Here is a 20,284-nt window from a genome sequence, read left to right on the forward strand (position 1 = left end):
TCTAAAGACCGTAAAACATAACATTGTCTATTAGTAAAAAAAAAGAAGCAGCAGCAGTTCTTTTATAACACAACATAGTTCTACTGTTGGTGTTATTAACATAAAAGGATATAATGAAATATTTTTTTAAACTGCTACAATCTTTAATGATAGCAATCAACCTTTATATCTCTTTAGTTTTCTGTTCTCTGCATCTTTTATTTTATCATCCATCCTTTTAATTCAAACTACTTCTGACACTGACAAGAGGTAAAAACTTGTCCATTTCTTTGTTAGAATTACATCTTCATGTACTCCTATTTGTGAAGAGACCTCATCATGAGCCTAAAGTTCAGTGTGGAGTAGGAAGTCAGATTATTTTCACATGCATACTTTTTTTATTTATTACAGGCTAAAAACAATCACACAAGTGTTACTCACAGTTTAAGTAAATTTTCATAATTCCTTAGTTTGAGGAAAAGATGTTACAATGTGTGTAGCAGTGAGGGAGTTTAGTAAGGAGAAAGGGTCATTATCTCTCTTTTTAAGGCCAAAGAGTAGTTTTCAATTATGGTGCTAAGTAGTGAAAGACAAGACAATTGCAGTATCTCAGACCCGTGTCTCTTACTGAGTCCATGACACTGAGAGGAGTTGTGTGCTTTAATTTCCAAGTATGTCATACAACAATATTTTGTAGGCTCTCTTTTAGGATTAGGAATGAGAAATTGCATACGGACTAGTGTAAAAAGTTCTGATACAAATAACTTTGTAACTAGTAGAAGACCATGGCTAAAAAATGGAAAATAATAATAAATATTATCAATATTATATATACACTTTGCAGGAAGTATGCATAGCTAAATTATAGTCGCATCCACACTAATTATATTCCCACCTTATATCCCACAGTTTAGCACAATTAAACATGATTTTATCACTGACAAAGAACATCTTATCCTTGCCATTGTTTTGAAAACAAGTGGGAGATGTTAGGGAAAGCTGGGATACATAGATATGAGAGGGAGAAGCTACAAAGATTTTCTGTTCTATAGAAGTATCTCGAGGAGCTACCAGAATGCACACCTTTGACATTGTCCTATCTACTTTCACCATGTGGTGTGTGGAAAACCTTCTGTAGTATTTTTCTATGAAACATTATGTCCCTCAGGTATGGGACATTTTCTTATTAGAACTATGCTGACTGGGTTTGTCTCCAGAGATTTGAATGCTGATGAAATCAGCTCCTCCAAGAAGTCTAAAAAGACTATGAGATGACCTCTGTAAAACACCTGTGGGGATAGACTCAAAGAGAAAGAAAAAAAGTTTCCAAAAATCATGGCATTATATGGTAGAATCACTGAGCCACAGAATATTACTCCTGACCGAGAACAGAGTAAGCAAAGCACTTTGACCAGCTCTGGGAATGGAGAATTTGGGAGATATTGCATGGGAAAATAGGAAAAATGTAGCATTGCCTACTGGTAGTATTAGACACAGATGATGTGATTAAAGTGAAAATAAAAGACAGAGCTCCCTCAGGAATCTTGCAGATATATCATTCCTTCTTTCCCTTTGCGTCTTAGCTGAAGTGGGAGAAAATAATAATTCATTGAGGTGTCAGATTGTTTTCATTTTCTTTTATTTTATTTTGCTTTCGGGAGATGGTAAGGATTGAAAAAGCTTTTTTGCTCATATGTTGTTATGGAAAGGGTTTTATTAAGTGTATTAGCAAAAATAAATTTATTTCTAGTATTATGCAGGTTCTTTGTCTAAAATTCACAACCAACAAATCCCTGTCCTACCCTTAAATGCTATGTAAAGAAGCAGGATTCCATCACCTATTTCCATGCTATGATCTGTTTCTTTCAATATTTTTTTAAACTAGAAATATACAGGGCAGGTGAAGAATTTGAACTATTGATTTACTTGCAATTTAATGTTGTGACTCACTGGCAAACTGCAACATATTCAAAGCATTTAGTAAAAAAATATTAGAGCTCCTTCCTATACTGGGTTTCAGAAAGATAGCTTTGCACAAGGAAAAGACAGATCCACAGAAATTATGAAGAGGTAAAAGATACTTCAGGTATCCAGGCAACTCCAGAGAAATCATTGTAAATCATCCTACTAGCCATTCAACTTGAAATAGTGGTGGATTGAATAATTTTTGTTACCTTGGTCTCAAGTTGATTGGGGTGTCATGACATTTTTGTCCAGCACAAAGCAAAGATTAAGAAGCAGTGGGAAAATTTGCTTTCTTATTGTACCCGTCGCTCTTTACTAATTAAATTCTGCCCAAGACTTGTTACCCAAACTTTTAAATTGCTAAACTTAACAAATATGATTCTTCTTGGTATGATATTCAGCACACAATAATGCTGATTTTTTTACACTGGCAGAGAGATCAATAAGATGTATCACCTGATGTTGTAATTTAGTTGGTTGGTTTACATATTGGTTACAGATTTTGATAAAAGCATATATTTATTGATTTTAGAGGGCTTAAGCCTGTTTTATAGATGAGTTTTATAAGAGGTATTAATGCTTTCAAAATGTTATCCATGTATCTCACATTGGAAAACAGAAATCTTTTACATTTATGTTTTTTCCTGCCAGACATGTTAGCTGTCTGAAAAGGTTCTCAAAGACACATATTCTGACTTTCAGTATTTCTAACTGGGAGAATGGCCAAGGCCACACACATGTGGAACTGCCTGATGTGTTTTCACACTCAACAGAAAGGACTCGAGGAGGTTTCTAGGGACATCTGGAGATTTCTCATTTGGTTATGACCCTGTTGGGTAGAAAACTGTATTCCTGTTGGTGTTAAACAGCAAAATGGCAATAACTGACAATAAAGCCAGTTAATGAACTGACACATCCATCTTTTCCACACTTTCAAATATCCCACAAATGCATACATTCTCTACCAACATCTGAAATTTCAATAACTGAAGAGCAGAACCGAATATCAGAATCCCATCATTGGTGCTCCAGACAGGGCTGCTCAGACATTTTCTACATTTTTCTTGGTATAACCTGGATTGGCATCAGTATAAAATTGGTAAGTACTGGGAGAACAAAGTATCCTGACACTCATTTAGATAGTGCAGGTGTTGTTTTGAGTCATGTTTTACTTATGATTAGTCTTCTTTTATCTGGGTAGATTGAAATGGATGCACTTGACATGTTACAGTGCCTGAATTTTATCTCTTAGTCTAAACAGAACAGTACAAACTACTTCTTGTGTTTCAGAAATACAGCATTAACAGAAGTTTAAGCAGCTCAGCTGTTCATCTACTTGTTGTTGAGGTGCTTAACAGACCCGGATGAATGACTGAAAACTGAAACTTCACCTGTAGGTGTAACTTGTCTCAGAAATGGATGTGTAAGGACAGTGTTATAACACAGTTTTTCCCCATGGTGAAAACACTTAGAGCTGCTTGGAAGCAGCACAAAACAGGGACAATTTACTGAAGATAATGGAAACAATAAGGATGATGGTCACATTTACAAACAACTAACAAGGAAAGCATTTTTACTATGACCTCTTCCACTCTCAGTTGGTAGCATTACTGTTATTGTCTTCTATTAACTGTAAAAGACTTTGTAATAAAATTTTTTATGTCTGTGCAGAGTAATCTGTGCTGACTTGTTACCCATTGGGGATCCTTTTCCAAACAAAGGCACAAGTTTGCCTGTTGTGCTTAAGGAGTTTCATTTCTTTTTCATATATATTTTCTACTGTCAATTAGTTTTAAGGTTGATGAGCTGGAAATTGGTTTGCCTTTGCAATTCCCAGTATCTTACATTGGTGAAATCTCCTGTTAAGTGAAATATTGTGGAAGAGTATGTGTCAAAGAGTGTCAATGAGTGAAAAACACATAGAGCATTTCTGCATGTGTGGGTTTCTAATATTAGAAACATGTGAAAGGCATTGACCCGTGCCTTTGCAATTGATTCAATTTGTAATTACCTTCTTTCTCCAGTAAGACTCACTTTTAAGGGCAATAAGAGCACAGAACACTATGGTTAATTGTGGCTGTTATGGCTTCTAAAATTGTGTAACCGATTCCATTGGATATCTTGAAATATACATGCAAGAGCCAAGTAAAATAAAAATAAATGTATCTTATTAATAATGATTTTTTTACACTTAGCAGTCTTTTGTTTTGTGCAAAAAAATAGATGCACAGCTGTTAATTGACAAGGTAAGTAATAATCCTTTGATTACAGTAGCTAAAGGCTGTCCTTTAGTGGATTTTACTTGTCACTTTTAATTCTTTTTAATCTTTGTCTGAATTTCATTAGAAAGGCTTTACCATGCTGATGGTCCTCCTGTCATTATTCTGATTGAGTTAATGGGTTGTCGTCATACCACGGAGCTCCAGTATAAAATATAATAGTGTTCTATTTATAGTCTTCAGGGACATTTTTAAGATGATTGCTTTGCCAATCAGCTTTTCTGGTTTTACATAGTACATTATTGTAAATGGAGTGCTGTGTTTTGCTTTCTCTTGTGGGGTAGGTACTCTGAGCAAAGCCTCTGTCTTAATCTTCCCTTATGTAACCTACCTAGAAAACTCAGCAGCCAGTTGGCGAGGTATCTGCAAGATATCTGTTAAATTTTTCTGTCTTTCTGTCCTTTTCTCCAGTGGTGATTTTGACTTTCTATTTAAAATCTACGTTCCTGCACTGCAGTTTTCCTAACAGATGATACAGGTACTTAAACACTAATCAAAAACTTACCCAATGTCTCATAATGAAGCTGTTTTAGTGGATTTGTTACTATCTTGTGTTCTCAACTACAGCTGTACAGCTGAAGAATGTGTGATTTTTAGGCCTTTATGCTTCATTTACTTTTCTCCAGAAAAAACATTGTTTAAGGTATTTTTCCCACATGCTATAGTGGAGTCTGATAAATTGCTAATAATTTTAAAGATAATACAATTTAATGGAAAAAAGCTTATTAAATAATTGTGGAACATGTGTTAGAAAAGTAATGATTGCTGTTTTAATGCTAGTCTTTTAAAACTTATGCTGGTTGCACATAGAATAATGCTTGGGTGGAGATAATTGTATTTTAAGTTGAGAGAAGCAATATACTATACAAAAATTATTACAGAGAACCCATTAATACGGTATTGACTATTGTACCCGTGATACAAGTCCAGCTGTGACTCTGAGCCAAGCTGTTCAAACTGAACTATATAAGAGTCTGCTGCAGAATAGGTGTCAGATTTATCATAGGAAAGATTCTATTATATGTTTTCAGAATGCTTAAAGCATGACCTATATGTTGATAATAATGAGTTAAAATTCCCTATGAGCTATGAAATGAGGAAAGAATGTGGAAAATAACTACCGAAAAAAATACAGTTTTTATTTTAAAAATATTTTCATTGTAACAATTTCAGTTCTCTCTTTTCTCTAGAGGTTTGCTAAAATGGGGTGCAGTTTTCAAAGAACATTAGTATTTACTTTTGTTGTCTAAAATTGATGAAGCAGCAACGATGCGCTGCTAATATAGCAGTAGGTAAGATTTTCAGGACTGTATATAAAAATGCAGAGGATATTTTTAATCTGTCTTCTATAAAGAAAAAAACATCTGTTGCATTTGGGTTGTTTGTATTGGTAGTGTTAAGCACGATTTTCTTGAAGAGAACTACTATATGGCTTGTGTTACTTAAATCTATTATAATATTAAGCAGTGTGGAAGAAAAATCCCGTGTCTGTCGATATGTATATATTCATATAGACATGTATGCTTGCTTAGATTCACTGTTCTTGCAATCAATTGTTTAATCACAGAGAGGGGAATCAAATCTTTATTTTATTTTAAACTTGTATTTGAGATAAACTTTAACATATGACATTACTAGACCTAAGACATGTGACAGATACCTGACTGTGACCTTTTTCTTACCAGTTCCACTATGTTAAATTTCAGATGTAAAAAATGAATCATGCTGCTGCTCCTGCAGAAGAGTGGAATTCTGTTGAAATTCCAGTTGTAACTGTATTTAAATAGTCTAGTAAGAGGCTCCAGAAAAATAAGCTCTGTGTTTCTCCTGGACCCACCAGACATCATTCTTGAACTCTCTAGCTCTTATATAATTACCGTTGTTATTATTATTATCATTCCTATATTGCCCAGGAACCCCAGCTGGGAAGGAACTCCATCTGAGTCCTCCTAAACTATTATTGCATAGGGGCTATCCAGTATGAAATCTTTACAGTACAGACAAATCTCATGTTAGAAGTTGTCCTATGCAAATCATTGTGTTGAAGTACAAGATGTGCAGAGAAGTTTTGATAGTAGCAACCTGTGCAGTTTCTAAAAACCTTTCAAACACCAGTATTTTCTGAACATTATACGTAGTGCCCACGCTCTTCTCAACTTCTTTTTGTTGGGTAGCTACAACAAAGTGACTCACATCAGTATTAGCATATTGCACAGAAGTCCATGTAATGGCACCTTGAGGTATGGAGAGATTTTACTGCCTCACAAGCATTCCCATGCTCTTGTAAAATTTAATGATTTCTGATTTTGTGCCTACTGTTTTCCAGTTCTAGTACATCAGCAATTTTATAGATTACTGCTTGACTTGGATGGAAGCAGCCTCTCCTGTTTTCTGTACTTACTTCAGCATAATTGTCTTTATAGCTTGCTTAGAGATTGGTGCATAGATCTGTATTGATTCACTTTTTTTTTCTCTCTTCTATGAATTTCCATTTGTGAATATTGCCAAACAAATTCAGCAAGTTTGTTATAATATTTTTCTAGCCTGAATTAAAGGATAGCGAAGAGCAGATGATGGTTTCATGTGAGAACCAGTAAAACACAATGGTCATGGAACTGTAAACATTTACCAGAAACCTACAAGGAACTCAAATTGCCTCTAGTAATGTTTTAATGTATATTTACTCCAGTGAGCAAAATCAGCAGAGAAAAAAAATTTAGAAGTGTTTTATGTAGGGTTTATTCATTATAAGGGTCTGCTGAACTACCCTTATTCTTTAGCAATGAGGTCTCATTGACAGAGGCAGATGAGTGGTGAAATACAAAAGACACAAAAAAACCAGAATGGAGATTTAGAAGATACTTGGTAGAGAAATGGAGGCAAAGGATGACAGGAAGCAGGGAGGGAAGGGAAAAAAGTACTTAGAAGTAATAAGAGAGCATATGTGCAAATTGAAAACAGCAGGATTTTATCTTCAACTTAGACTGGAGATATCTAATGCCATAAGTCTCTAGATATCCTCGGAACAGTTGGGCTTAAATTTTCATCTCTCTCTGCTTTGGCATTGAACTAGGAGTTATAATTAAAAGTGGTCTAGGATTGCAGTGAAATTGAATAAATTAGTCATTGAAAACTGGCAACATTTTCTAAATAATATATTCAACAAATAATATTCAACTAAAAAGAGGTACAACATACACAATATTCTTTACATACTTGTACAGTTGGTCCTTGGCCCAAATTTTATTATAACCAGTAGATTTAGTTTTTACTCTTTAGGGGAAGCTAGCAATAAACACTGGTTTTAATTTCTGTTGTCACAAGATAGAAAATGAGTAAACTTCACTGTTACAATTTTAAAGTTAATGTTAATATAGTATTCTATAAAGTAAAAATTAATTAATCTCTTTAATGGAACTTAGTGGTGGCCTAGGTAATGATAGTGATGGTGATAATTATATGACTATGCTCAAAACCCCAAAGAAAATGAAGAGAATATTCTAACAACATAAAAAAGAGCACAGAAAATTTTGAGTTGAAGTGGATATGTGGAAGGACTTGCTGAATAGACAGCTGCATTGCTTTAAAGCAAAGGTCCTCTTTCTAAAAGTCCAGTGCAGATCACTGGCAATATAAAGGCCAGATATTGCCAATGAAAAAGAATGGGGAGAAAGCAGAAGAATGCGTACATAGAAATTAATCAATAAACATGAGAGTATAAAATGGGAGTACAGAAAAAGATTTTTTTAAAAAATAAAACAAGATAAAAAGTGATCTGCTGATCTGAGGCTTCAAAAAATTTTGTGAAACTTATATATCCTAAAAGTATCAAAAATCACATTTTTAGTATGAATTTTGTGTATATATGTATGCGTAAAATGATACAAAGAAAAATATAATCAACATGTGTTTGTGCAAAGCAAATATGATGCATATGAAGCTAATGGGAGTGAGATGAGAAAGTGCCATCTGTTCTTTTACCAATCATTAATCTAAACCCTAAACTGTAATCTACAAAAACATGTGTCTTTTTTTAAACCACCATGTTTATGTTGGGTGATGAGAGATATTCCAGAGAGCTGAAGGAGTGAAGGTAGTATGTCAGTATAGGTGGTATAGGGTGTTTGGTATATAAGTCCATCTTCCTTCCCTTGCTACATCTCTGGCTAGAGAAAGCAATAACTTTAATATAACTTTAATATAGCAGTTTGGTTAATTACATTTTTATCAAGATTTTTAGGAAAGCATGTCATGTCAAGCAAACATTTACTAGCTATATTTTTTGTGGATATGGAAAACATACAAAAGGGAAAAATATCTAGTCTGTCTTCATAGTTTTACCAAATTAATTTAAAAATTAATTTTTTTCTTTACTGCATGGGCATGGGAACTCATGTAGAACTATTTGTCAGTTCTGAACTGTGTCAAGCAGTCAAGATATATTAAGACTTGTTTCATATTATATTTTAATTAATTAGAATGTTACATGGATTTAGAACAGTCTCTTTTCCAGTTTCCTGTGAAGCTGGGCCTGTTATAATTAGATTTACATTAACGTTTATACTTTCATTCCATTACATAAACATGATGTTCAGTTTTACATTAAATAAGTATGTTTTTTAAAGCCGTTGTCAAAATAATCTTGCTGAAATGTGGGCTGATGAAGGAGTTATTGACAGAGCACTGAATTTTATTGGCATTTGAGATAAACTGAATACATTTTTTGTGGCTTTTTCTGAAAAAACCATAGTTGCCATTCTGTACAGAAGTCATCACCACCCCACTTGTCAGAACTTTCTATAATAAAATCTATTGAATATGGGAACACAGAAAACAATTTCTAGGAAAATGTCTGTGCTCTGGCTCATTCAACTGCTTTTGTTAAAGCTTTTAAAATAAATAGAACATTTCAAAATTTCTTGTTCAGCTACAACCACTGTAATCTGCATTCATTATAATACCGTGCATTGTATTCCTTTGACAGCAGAGCTAAGCAGTCAATATGTTCCTTTTTAGCAGTCTGCTCTACCAGTCTCCTATGGTTAATGGCTGAGACAGATGCACTGTGTAAGAAATTGACAACTCTACTAAATGCTCTTACAGACTTCTATTAGCAAGCAAACACTTAAAACAACACCTACTACAATGACTTCTTGCTTAGCTTTTAGATTAATTTAAACGGAAAAGCTAAAATTCATATTTTAAAACTAACAGAATAATTAGTATAGCAATGTAGTTTAAAATACCTACAAACAAATTATTACATAAAACCAGCAGTTAAAAGAATCTAAAATGTCAGAATATGCAAATAAATAGCTAAGGCAGCCGAACAAACTTAATTTTGTATAGGCAATAAAGAAGACAAAGATCTATATTATATACAGGCTATGCCTCTAAGTGATACAAACTTTCTTTTACTTAGCCATTTGCTCCTCTCTTGCAAACAATTTTCTCTGAAGTTTTATTGTCTTTTGAGTTTAGAATAATGTCTCACTGAATGTATAAAAACGCTAGATAATAATTAGGTCTGCATTATACATCTGCTTACTCCACAGCTGTGTTAGACAAAGAAAGAAATCCTAATTTGCCCTGAGATGGCAGCTAAGCAAATCTGTACTTGATATGAAGGATCCAAATACTTATGTGAGTGTTGAGGAATTTTATATTTGATAAATTTCATATTGTTTCTAATTTGTTCACATGAAGGCTGACATCAGCAAATCATAAGATCACAAGATAATTCAGGATAGACCTCAGGAGGTCTCTAGTCTAATCTCTGTCTCAAGCATTGCTGTGCCTGTGAAGGTGCAATAATATGTTTGTGTCTTCCCTAGTTACTAGAAGGGCTGCAGAAAATTAGTAGGAAGCTTTCTTTTCCAAGGGGTCTTCTTAACTTCTTGGGTAATGTTTTAACATTTTCATTATGTCTTTCAAAAATGGAATTACACAATTAGCACTGGAAAAAGTCAATTAAATCTATTATTTTTCTTTTAGAATAATTCAGTGAAGATATTAAGAATTATCTTCTCATCTCTTTTATAGCGAATTTCACTGAAATGCTTTTATTGCATGGACCAAATTTCTCTTCACTTAGTTATCCTTAAAATGTTAATTGCCTGCATAATCACAGGATCTGGTTTTTTTTTCATCTGCCACAGAATACAAATTCTTAAAGGTTTTTTTAATTTTGAGTTTGACATTTGATGTTATAATATTAATCTTAAACATGCCCAAGTTAACCTATGCTAAACAAATATGGCACAATGATGGCTGCCTTGAGCTGTAGCTGAATGCATTTGGACACAAATTTGTGACTGGGGAAAGACATAAAAAGTCATTGTACTTCTTGAAATCTCCTGATTGGGAACAAGTTTCTGTAGTCATTATTAATTCTTCACAAAACTAACCTCGGCTTTTCTGTATAAGAATACTCTGTTCATCTGTGTTTATGCCAGATTTTGATTAAGACTCTTGGGTCCTATTGCAGTAGAAATGATTACTAATTAGAATTAGAATTATGCTAATATAGAAGGTTTGAATGCAGAGGGATGCCAACATTGGTATTCAATTTACTGCTGATTTTATTAGTAATCATGCTTTTTGGAAACAACAGTACAATAAATGTAATTATTTGGGCAAAACAGTTTCTAATTTTTCATTATTCCTGCCCTCATTTGGAAAAAAAAAAATTCAAAATACATTTTCCTTATAAGGCTACATTTTTTCTGATAAGGCAACTTCCAGCAAGATGAGCAATGAGTTTATGATTTCATTAAAACCTGTCACCACAAACTGGCAAAAAATGGCTATTTATATTTATGAAATCTAACTTGATTTGGCAGCTGCATAAAGCATAGATTATATAATGAAACAGGAAGTTAGAGTATTCCCAGCTTGGTAACCATGATTTGTTAGATGTTTCAAAACCTTAATAAAATAATGTCAAAACACAAAACACTATTAAACCCCAGACCACAAAACTGAAACTTCAGGCTATGGTAATAGGTAGACTACACGTGATAATAAATAAAAGAATTGGTGTAGGCATTTTCCCTGTTGAGAATTCCTGCGGAGAAAAAATATCTACTGCTACTGACATAGATTAAATATTAATTTAATACAGCATCATGGAATCAATGTGGTTTGAATTTTTTCTAAAACTATTGGGTACAGTGAGCTATTAAGAATAGTTAGAATAGTTACAGTGAGTTTTAGTTGGTTTCAGAGAAGCTCTTAGTTGTGCTAGGGGATGTATTACTTTCTAACATATTTGAGCTATATTTTTGGCCAACCTGCTTGTTAATTTCTGAGCTTTCATGCACCTTGTTCTGAAATATGCAAATATTGATTAGAATTTTCAATGGAAAATGGGCATTTACATTTAATTGGTGCAAATACCCTGATGACAAGCTCATTTCAGCTCATTATCAGTGGAAATAAACATTCTTGGAATTTTAGAGATTGCAAATGAGTTTGCCACCTGAATCATCTTTCATTTGCTCCAGCATGATAAGCGATGATCAAACAGTCAGTTATGAAAAACTTAAAGGAAAGCAAACAATAAGCTATATATCTCTCCAATTGTTAATAATCTTTTAACTTGCAGACTGTTTTAAGGAATATCTTCTGTTACAGTCCAAGGTATTAAATTTTTTTTTTGTTTTGTTTTGGATCCGTGAAACAAAGTCCAACCATAGAAGGGTCGGGTGCAAGCAGACTTTATTTGACAATTGACACAAGCAAAATTATAGAGCCAGGCAAAAGAGGGAGAGAGGAAAATAAGATATAAGAGCAAGAGAGAGAGATGCAAGAGAAATGGGAGAGAAAAGGGTAAGAAAGTGGGAAGAAAGAATGAGAGAGGGAGTCACCACCTGGGGTGCAGCAGTCCAGGGAGTTTCTTCAAGATGGGGCTGATCCTGGAAAGGGTCCGATGTGAGATGGTGGTGGGTCAAGAGATGACAAAACAGCCACAGCATTGACAGCCATATATACCCCTGAGTTCCTTTTGTTCCAAAGGGGCAGCTCTCAGTCAGCTGCCCCAGAAGCCAGGGTCATTAGCATCAGAGCCATTGCAAAGAGGCTCACCTGGAGAGGGTGGTTTCCAGCACACAGCTCTGATCTCTTTCCAGGCACCACTCCCTGCTCCATTCCAGCCCCCTTAGCCAGGTCCATCAGCATCAGTACAATCAAGGTGGCTTCCTCCACCCTGGCCAGGGTAATCGTGCCTGGAGGGACATCCCTGCATTGAAGGCCCCTGAAAAAGGGGAGTAGTCTCCACCCAGCCATTAGTTCTTAATTCTTACCTCTTTCCAGGTGTCACCCCCTGCTCAGCTATGGCCAGGAGAGCTCCTCCACCCTAGCCAGGGCTATTCACTTTAAAATTGTCATTTTGAGACAAATTCAAATCAGTGAGATCAGACTCTCACTTTTTTGCTATGTTACTGAAATTTAATAGTATTTATTAATGTTTGTTTACAATTTAGTTGAAGAAACAAGGCTCATAGACCTGCCTTCTAAAAACTGACTCATTTTTTCTGATAAATTTTCTGATAAATTCTCTCATGCAGGATGGTGCACATGCCCCCTGCTTGTTATCCAGCTCCAAAGCCATACCATACTGAATGGTTTGTTCCTCCTTGCAACTATGAACTCATCTATGAAGATGCTGGCAATTTACCAGAATAAATGAGAACATCCAGTGTGCTTTGTCTCAGTCTCTACCTATGAAGACCATTAAGTTTCCAAATGATGTGTTTAAATTTGTGATTACTGTTATTGCTATTGTTATTAGTATTAAATTATTATCCATTATGAGCATTTTTACAGTCCTGATGTATAACATTTACAGACATCAAAGTGAGGGTATAGATACTGAGGTGACCTATGTTTTACACTATAACTGTGCAGAAAGATCAGTAGAAAACTTAGGGGGAAAAAATCTTTACTGTTGTTTTGATATAGCAAGAAGGTTATATAATTCCTCATGGAGGATAAAAATTAAATACTTTTTAGATTGTGGAACTGGCATATGAGTAGCAGTATTATATGAAAGTTTACTGAGCTCTAGGGATAAAATATAATTAAAAGGCTCTTTCAGGATTAAAAATTAAAATAAACTGACTGAGAACTCAGATTTGGAAGCCACCGATAAAGTCTAGACATGAAGTGGTAAAAAAAAAGCCACAGTCTCCCCACAGGCCACCATTACAATATGAAATACTGGCACAGAATACTACACATTTAGTGAAGAGACAAAACAAAATAAACAGTAATCCTAGAAATGCCCAGTCTCATTTAACTTCAGACATCTAAAATCAGGTAACTAAGTTTTTCAACTCAGGTCCACAGCATTAAGAACTTTTAATTCCATTGTAAGACTCCTATTTTAAAAAATGCATTTTTCAGGTGAGAATTATTTCTCCATAGTCTTAAACAAGTAGTCCTGTCTCAGACCATATCAAATTGTTAGATGGAGGAATCAGGGTGAGAAAATCAATCCATGCAAGTTTAATCTCAGTTCAGTGGTAGAAAAGCAATATGTTTAATGAATTTTCACCACAGATGTAGAGATGTACCATGGAGGATTTCATGACTTGGCAGTTTCCATTCAGATAGTCACATAATAGGTATGACTTTGGAGGGATTCATATTATACTATAATAGAGTATGTCTGTTATGGTGCAGAAGCTGAACATCTGGGCTGGAGTATTAAGGTACCATAATACCTGAGACTTCAAAAATATGTGCATACATATCTGGGTATGTATATATAAATCTGCAGATAGCCCCCCTTGTCTGTCCCTCATGATGCAAAATGTAGATTCAGGAAAGAGCATTAAAATGTTATAGAGTCCTTGTCAACTCAGAGCATTTCCCTTGACAGAAAAGTCTGATCAGTGCTGAGGAAGAGCAGTGTGCCCTGCAGGTGGGGTTAAGGGATGGTGCCCTGAGGAATGATGAGATCATATTTATTGTTTGTATTACAGAACCATCTGGGCCTACTGGGCTTGGAGCTGGAGCCTTTTGTGGCAAGTGACATGCAAACAGCCAGAAGGTATCTGCCCTGGTGTTGTTATAGTTTAAATTGAAAAATAAATGACAGCAGATGGATATAGGGTGGGAGGAAGGGAACAGTGAGATAATACAGCATCAGTAGCCAAAACACCTTCTCGTTGCACTCTATAGAAAGCAGAGACTTCTGAAGCAAAGTGAAAGAAAGTAACATCATGATGTTCTGGGTGTTCATAGGTAACTGGCCCCCAGCATATGCAAGATCTTGAAAGTAGGTGTGAAGATATTTTAAAATGCAAGCAATAAAGAGATACACATTCCTGAGGTCAGATTTTGGATTTAAAGACAGAAAGAATGAACTCTCCTGAGATAAAATAGGTAACATGATGAGCTGTGGCAGTACTAACAGATATTCCATGACCTTTATTCAACTGAGCAGAGACTATATTAGTCAACATGCAAGCAAATGTGTTTCTTGCCATGTAATTATGATTACAATTAATTCTTGTCTTCACTTACAGAAAGAGTAAATCTTCAATTTTTTTTTTTTTTTTTTTTTTTTTGGTAATTGCTCATCTATAACAGAATTGGGTTTTTTAAAAACCAAAATCTTTGAAGCAATTCAGATTGCTCATCACTTGTACAATCACCAGTTATTGTGCTCTAAAACATGTTTTGAAGGAATAATGACATAATTGAAGAATAATTAATTGGGCCCACTCCAGCAGCTTCCTTGCAAAACAGGAGTGAAAATACTAAGGCTGCTCTTAAACTTACCAAATATCCGTCCTGGCCTTCAGGATTGTATTTTTTTTCAGAAAGCCTAACAGTCAGAAATCCACTTAATGACCTTGAATTTGAAGTTGCTCCATCACTGCCAGATTTTGTACCGTTAAATCAGATACATCCTCAAAACCTTTCTGCAGCACTAGTGACACAGGGTAATTCAAAGCTGTTAGATAAGGGGATCCGAGACATTAAAAGCTTGGGGATGAATTTTTAAAGCATGCCTCTCCTGTGTGCTTGGGCAATTTTGACACACGCTGCTATGCACATCCAAAAAAAGGGAATCCCATATAGACCTTTGAGAAAACTGTAGCATGAAGCATTGCTCTTGAGGAGTGAGCTTCTGATCATAGATCTGGAAATAAGCAGTAGAGTAATATGGAATGGAATATTAAGGAGTTACCTTCTCCATTATCAGTGTCTTTAGTGCTGCTGAGATAGGTCTTCAATTTCTAGTAAAATCATAACAAAAAGAATATTTCCATTTTCTTTCTCCCTTGTATTTTCCTCTAAAGTCTTTAGCCTTTATTACTGGAGGCAGAAGAGAAATGGTGAGAGGTGTAAGATTAAACATCTTTAAAATGTTAAGAGAGAGTGAAATTTGTTTGTTTGCTAAATTTCTTCACCGAATGTTAAAACTGAGAACAAGTGTAAATAAAGAACAGCAGTGGCTAAAATAACAATGTCAGTTTTGTGGATTGCCATTCTCTCAAAAGTGCTCTGTGCTGCTGAAACCTGCAACGTATGATGAAATGTGATTTCACTGACAAGAGTTTGATTAATAAAACTGAAATGTCAAGTTCTTTAAGACTAATATGTGACTTACCTTTCACTGGCATTATCAACAGTAGTTCAAATAAAGAAAGTACTGGAATTTATTTTAGGTAGTATTTGTCCTCATTTTAAATTAGAAAGCAAATTAAGTTAACATTGTGTTGGGTAGTGCGGCTATGTTTTGCAGCTGAGCAAGGAACAAAGGTGAAATAAGAAACTTCAGAAAGGCAATGAAGACTATCAAAAGCATGCTTAGCCCTGCTGTGAACAGAGTAGATAACTTTACCAAGTTTTGCTGTATTTGAGATTCTGGAAAGAAGCAGATGATATTTATGGGCTTGTTGTTGATCAGAGAGAAGAACAAAATGCACCTATTGAAGACCTGGTGTAATTTGGTGTCTCTTCATGCAACTGTGAAATCGCAAGCAATTGAAGTGATAATATTAAGGTGTTTCCACCTGCCAACACAGATGCATCAATAGACATTCTCCAGCCCGTCTAAACAGTAAAGCAAAAAATCAGGTTTTGAGATAAGGATGGGACAATATCCATGCCATGTTCTCTACCCTAAGGATTTCTGTCCCTATGGTTTGCAGCTGTCTGTAGAGCCAACATCAATGAACAGTGGATGCTGATGCAACAGTTACATATAAAGGTCACATTCAAGACTGTGTGTCTTTCAAGATAATGACACTGTACTCCATAGTGTGTTCAGATTCTCCCTTCTTAGCATTTTGTAGAGACTGTGTAGTCCAGGAGAGCTGCACAAGGAGCCGTCCTTGGTGCCCTGCCAACATTCGCCTGCCATGATGCTGTGGGGCTTGGAGATCCATGGTGGTCATTTTCTTCCATGGCTGTTGGGGAAGCAAGAAGAAGAGAACAAGCACAATGGTTTGGAAAATTCTGATTGTGATGATTATTAAAAAAAAACTTGCTCTTTTCCCATGTATTTATAGGTGTGACATTAAATCTCCAGAAATAAAAGGAAGTTATGAAATACAGACTAAAGAACAGAATAATACACTAGAGTAAAATCTCACATGGTTTACTTGATTTAAAATATTGAACTACAAAGATGATAAATGCTGGCATAATCAATTTTATAATATTGATCAATGTTTTTACTTGCCACTTCATATCACTTATTTATTTGACACCATTGTCTTCACAGGTAGTTCTTAACATTCATGTAATTATAAATAAACACACACCATGGTAAAAAATACATATCTGCATATTGTTTACCAACATGGAAAATTGCTGGGTGGGTGGATTGCTAGGGCAGCAGAAAAAAACCCCAAATAGTTTCTGTGGCAGCCTTTTTTCCCTGTTGGTAGATATTTGGCTTTGAAGTAATAGCACGTATAAGACTTACCTGACCTAATTCATTTTTCATAGTGAATACAGCAGAGACACTTGAGTGAGGAAGCACTGAACCCGTGAAAACAAAGAGATGCAAAGAGCCAGTGGGACCATATAATCACAGGATCTGGACCTTCAGCCATTTCTGACCACAGCAATGTGCCTTGCATCTTTTTCTTGACTGGAAAGCAGACTTCTAACTTCTGAAGTTTTGACTTTGTAGCATCACATGGTGTAGTACATGGTGTAGTCCAGTGTTACAGCATGTAAGAACTTTCTCTGTGCCATTTTGATTATATCAATGTGTTCAAGGTACACCTAGAAGAGTAGGAGTGCCTCTCAAGCAGATCGTGAAGTAACATTTAGCGATGGGTGTTTTCTGTAGTGTTGGCTCAGACCTGAGTTTCCTTAAATATCCAAAGTCTTCTAACAAACTGCATTTGGTATAACAGCAATGGAGCATTACAGTAAGTCCTGGTGGGTTTTTTAGGTGCTAGAAAATAATACTACAATGGGGCTCACTTTCTGCAGCCCACAAAAATGTAGGGGGCACAGGTGTGTTAGAAGCATGATAGGAGCACTCTGAGTGCATGTGTGTGCCCACACTTTGTTTTTCTTGGAGATGCATTCAGAGCTGGTTCCTTAGGTACATGAGGAGCAGTTGCATGGAGCACTGATGTTTAGGTCACAGTTTGGCTTTTCTCAGTGGTGACCAGTGATAGGACAAGGGATAATGGGTCTAAATTGGAGCATAGGAGGTTCAAGTTGAATATCCGGAAAATTATTTTTACTGTAAGGGTGACAGAGCCCTGGAACAGGCTGCCCAGGGGGGTTGTGGAGTCTCCTTCACTGGAGACATTCAAAACCCGCCCGGACACGTTCCTATGCGATGTACTCTAGGGGGCCCTGCTCTGGCAGGGGGGGTTGGACTAGATGATCTTTCGAGGTCCCTTCCAACCCCTAGGATTCTATGATTCTATGATTAGTTTCTTCTTAATGTTCTTGTGTTTCACCATTTATCTAGCTTCAAACATGTGTCTTGTCATAGTTTGGTGAGCACCGTAGAACAGACAGGACAAAATATGGCTTAATAATGTAGTTTTCTGAAAGCAATTATTGCAGCTCAGAAAACAGATACAGTTAGGAAATGTTGGTAGTTTTGCAAACTTTATTTGCTCTAAACCAAACAATCTTAACCTGCATGTCAGCAGACAATTACTTCAGTGACTCTACGTGCACTCTGAATGAAGCATTTTCAGTATTTTGTGAAGTTGTGAAGGAACAAACAATGCAATCACTATGTATTATTGTGTATTTTATGCTAAAATGAACAGAAATGGTCTGGTGTATAGCACTGTCAGTCCCATTTTGAAAAATGTAACAACACAGAATCATTTGGTTTATTGATCTTGTCTTTCCACTAGTTCCTATCTCATCTGTCTTCTTTCTAAGCATTGTGAGCAGTGAAGCAGGTAACGACACAACGCTGGAAACTTTCATAGTAGCTCTGAGACCCAATCCCATGCAACAGAAGAGATTTTGCTGGTCATATTTCTTTTTTTCTTCCAAAATAAGAGCATTCTCAATTGCAATCTTTGGATCAAGCTGATCTTCATCTAATTTTTTCACATGCAGTCCTACAAGAGTCTTGTACCAAAAAGACCTGTGAGCCTTTCCATCCCTCTGTCGTGACATCAGTGTAATATTCCATCCAGTGATGTAGAAGAGATAAGGAACATACTGTCAGCAGCCTGAAGGAATTCTACTTTTGTCTTTCACATATGTTTTCACAACTAAGTCTACTTTACTTGATTTGTAAACCAGAAAGTAGAAGAGGTTCTTCACAGGAATCTCCCAAGCTGTTTTGCTGTCTGCTGTTGAAAATAACGCTTGCATGTACACAAAGTTTGCCTGATTTAACTCAGAAGAGCTGTGAAGTACCAAGAAAATACAAAAATGAGAACATAACAGTAATGAAGAACTCTAAAGAAGCTTCTGAAGATCTGCCCCAGTCACAAAGAATTGGCAGAATATTCCATTCTTGGGATCATCCTGAGGGAAAAATGAAACCTTAGGAGAAAGGCAGAAAAAAAACCTGCTTGAAAGTGCCAGCATCACAAAGGATTAAATTAAAATGCATGAAAATGTTCATAAGTTTAATGGAATGAGTGAGTCAGTAACGGTCCATCTCTTTGGTTCTTCTGGCACATTGCATTCACTCCCTATTAAAAATTAGATTATTTGTATTCTCTCCAGAATCAGTAATTCTCTAGCTACTTTGTCACTGAATTACATTATGTTTTCTAACGGTACCTCTTTTCCCCAGGATGTGGCATTTTCCCTTTTATGCCCCCAACAGCACTTTTTATGTTGAAATTTTGTTCTTGCCTCTCAGTATTCATTTGCAGTGTTTTACATAATCTTTCAAATGTTCCACAAATGCATACATGCAATATTTCTATAGCTACTAGAAATTAGTCTTAGGGCCAGCAAATTAGCACATCTAATGAATAATTGTAAAAGCTGGCTAGAACAGCATTTGCCATAGATCATAGAAAGGCTTAGGTAGAAATTTTGTCTGTATTTAGTTCTTTTTGAGAAACCAATTTTGCAAACAGAGAAGCCACTCTTACCTCATATGTTGCAAGCCTGAACTCCTAACATGTGTCCCTACTGAAACCACAGGACTAAGGTACTGACAGCTTCTCTGTTTTTCATTCTGTAGAACAGGATGCTTGCTTTTGGTCAGAGGTTCTGGGAAGGAGACGTTACTTTTATTCAGGTCACTAACTTTTACATATCAAGTTAGCAATGGAGACAGCATGTCTAGTATTGATCTCTACAGTGCTAGGAGGAACTCTATTTTCATAACATTTTGCATTTTTAAAAGCAGACTCCTTTTTTGGTGTCTGCTGGCCTGTAAGAAAAAAGAGAAACCCTTCTGGGATTTATTTGAACAAAATATTTAATTCTATCTATGTGAGAACAGAATAAAAAAGAAAAATAAAAAAACACCCAAACAATTTTTTTCTTATACTATTGAAAAAAAATCAGTAATGTCTTTTTGACCAGTCTTACAGTTAGGGTGGCTAAGACTTCAGTGTTCTGTATAGACTTCTTAAAGAGTA

The 20,284-nt window shown here is 35.6% G+C and overlaps 1 protein-coding gene across 1 annotated transcript in view; it reads left to right on the top strand.

Moving 5' to 3' along the window:
* Positions 1 to 4,516: 4,516 nt before the first annotated feature.
* Positions 4,517 to 20,284, top strand: part of ZNF804B (zinc finger protein 804B) — a 64,510-nt gene continuing 48,742 nt past the window's right edge. Inside the window, exon 1 of the mRNA XM_071735188.1 lies at positions 4,517 to 4,701. Within this exon, the coding sequence (XP_071591289.1) occupies positions 4,693 to 4,701 (9 nt within the window). The 5' untranslated portion in view covers positions 4,517 to 4,692. The remainder of the gene's footprint in view (positions 4,702 to 20,284) is intronic.

The sequence above is a fragment of the Heliangelus exortis genome, chromosome 2, assembly GCF_036169615.1.
Source record: "Heliangelus exortis chromosome 2, bHelExo1.hap1, whole genome shotgun sequence".
In the NCBI taxonomy this organism is placed as follows: Eukaryota; Metazoa; Chordata; class Aves; order Apodiformes; family Trochilidae; genus Heliangelus; species Heliangelus exortis.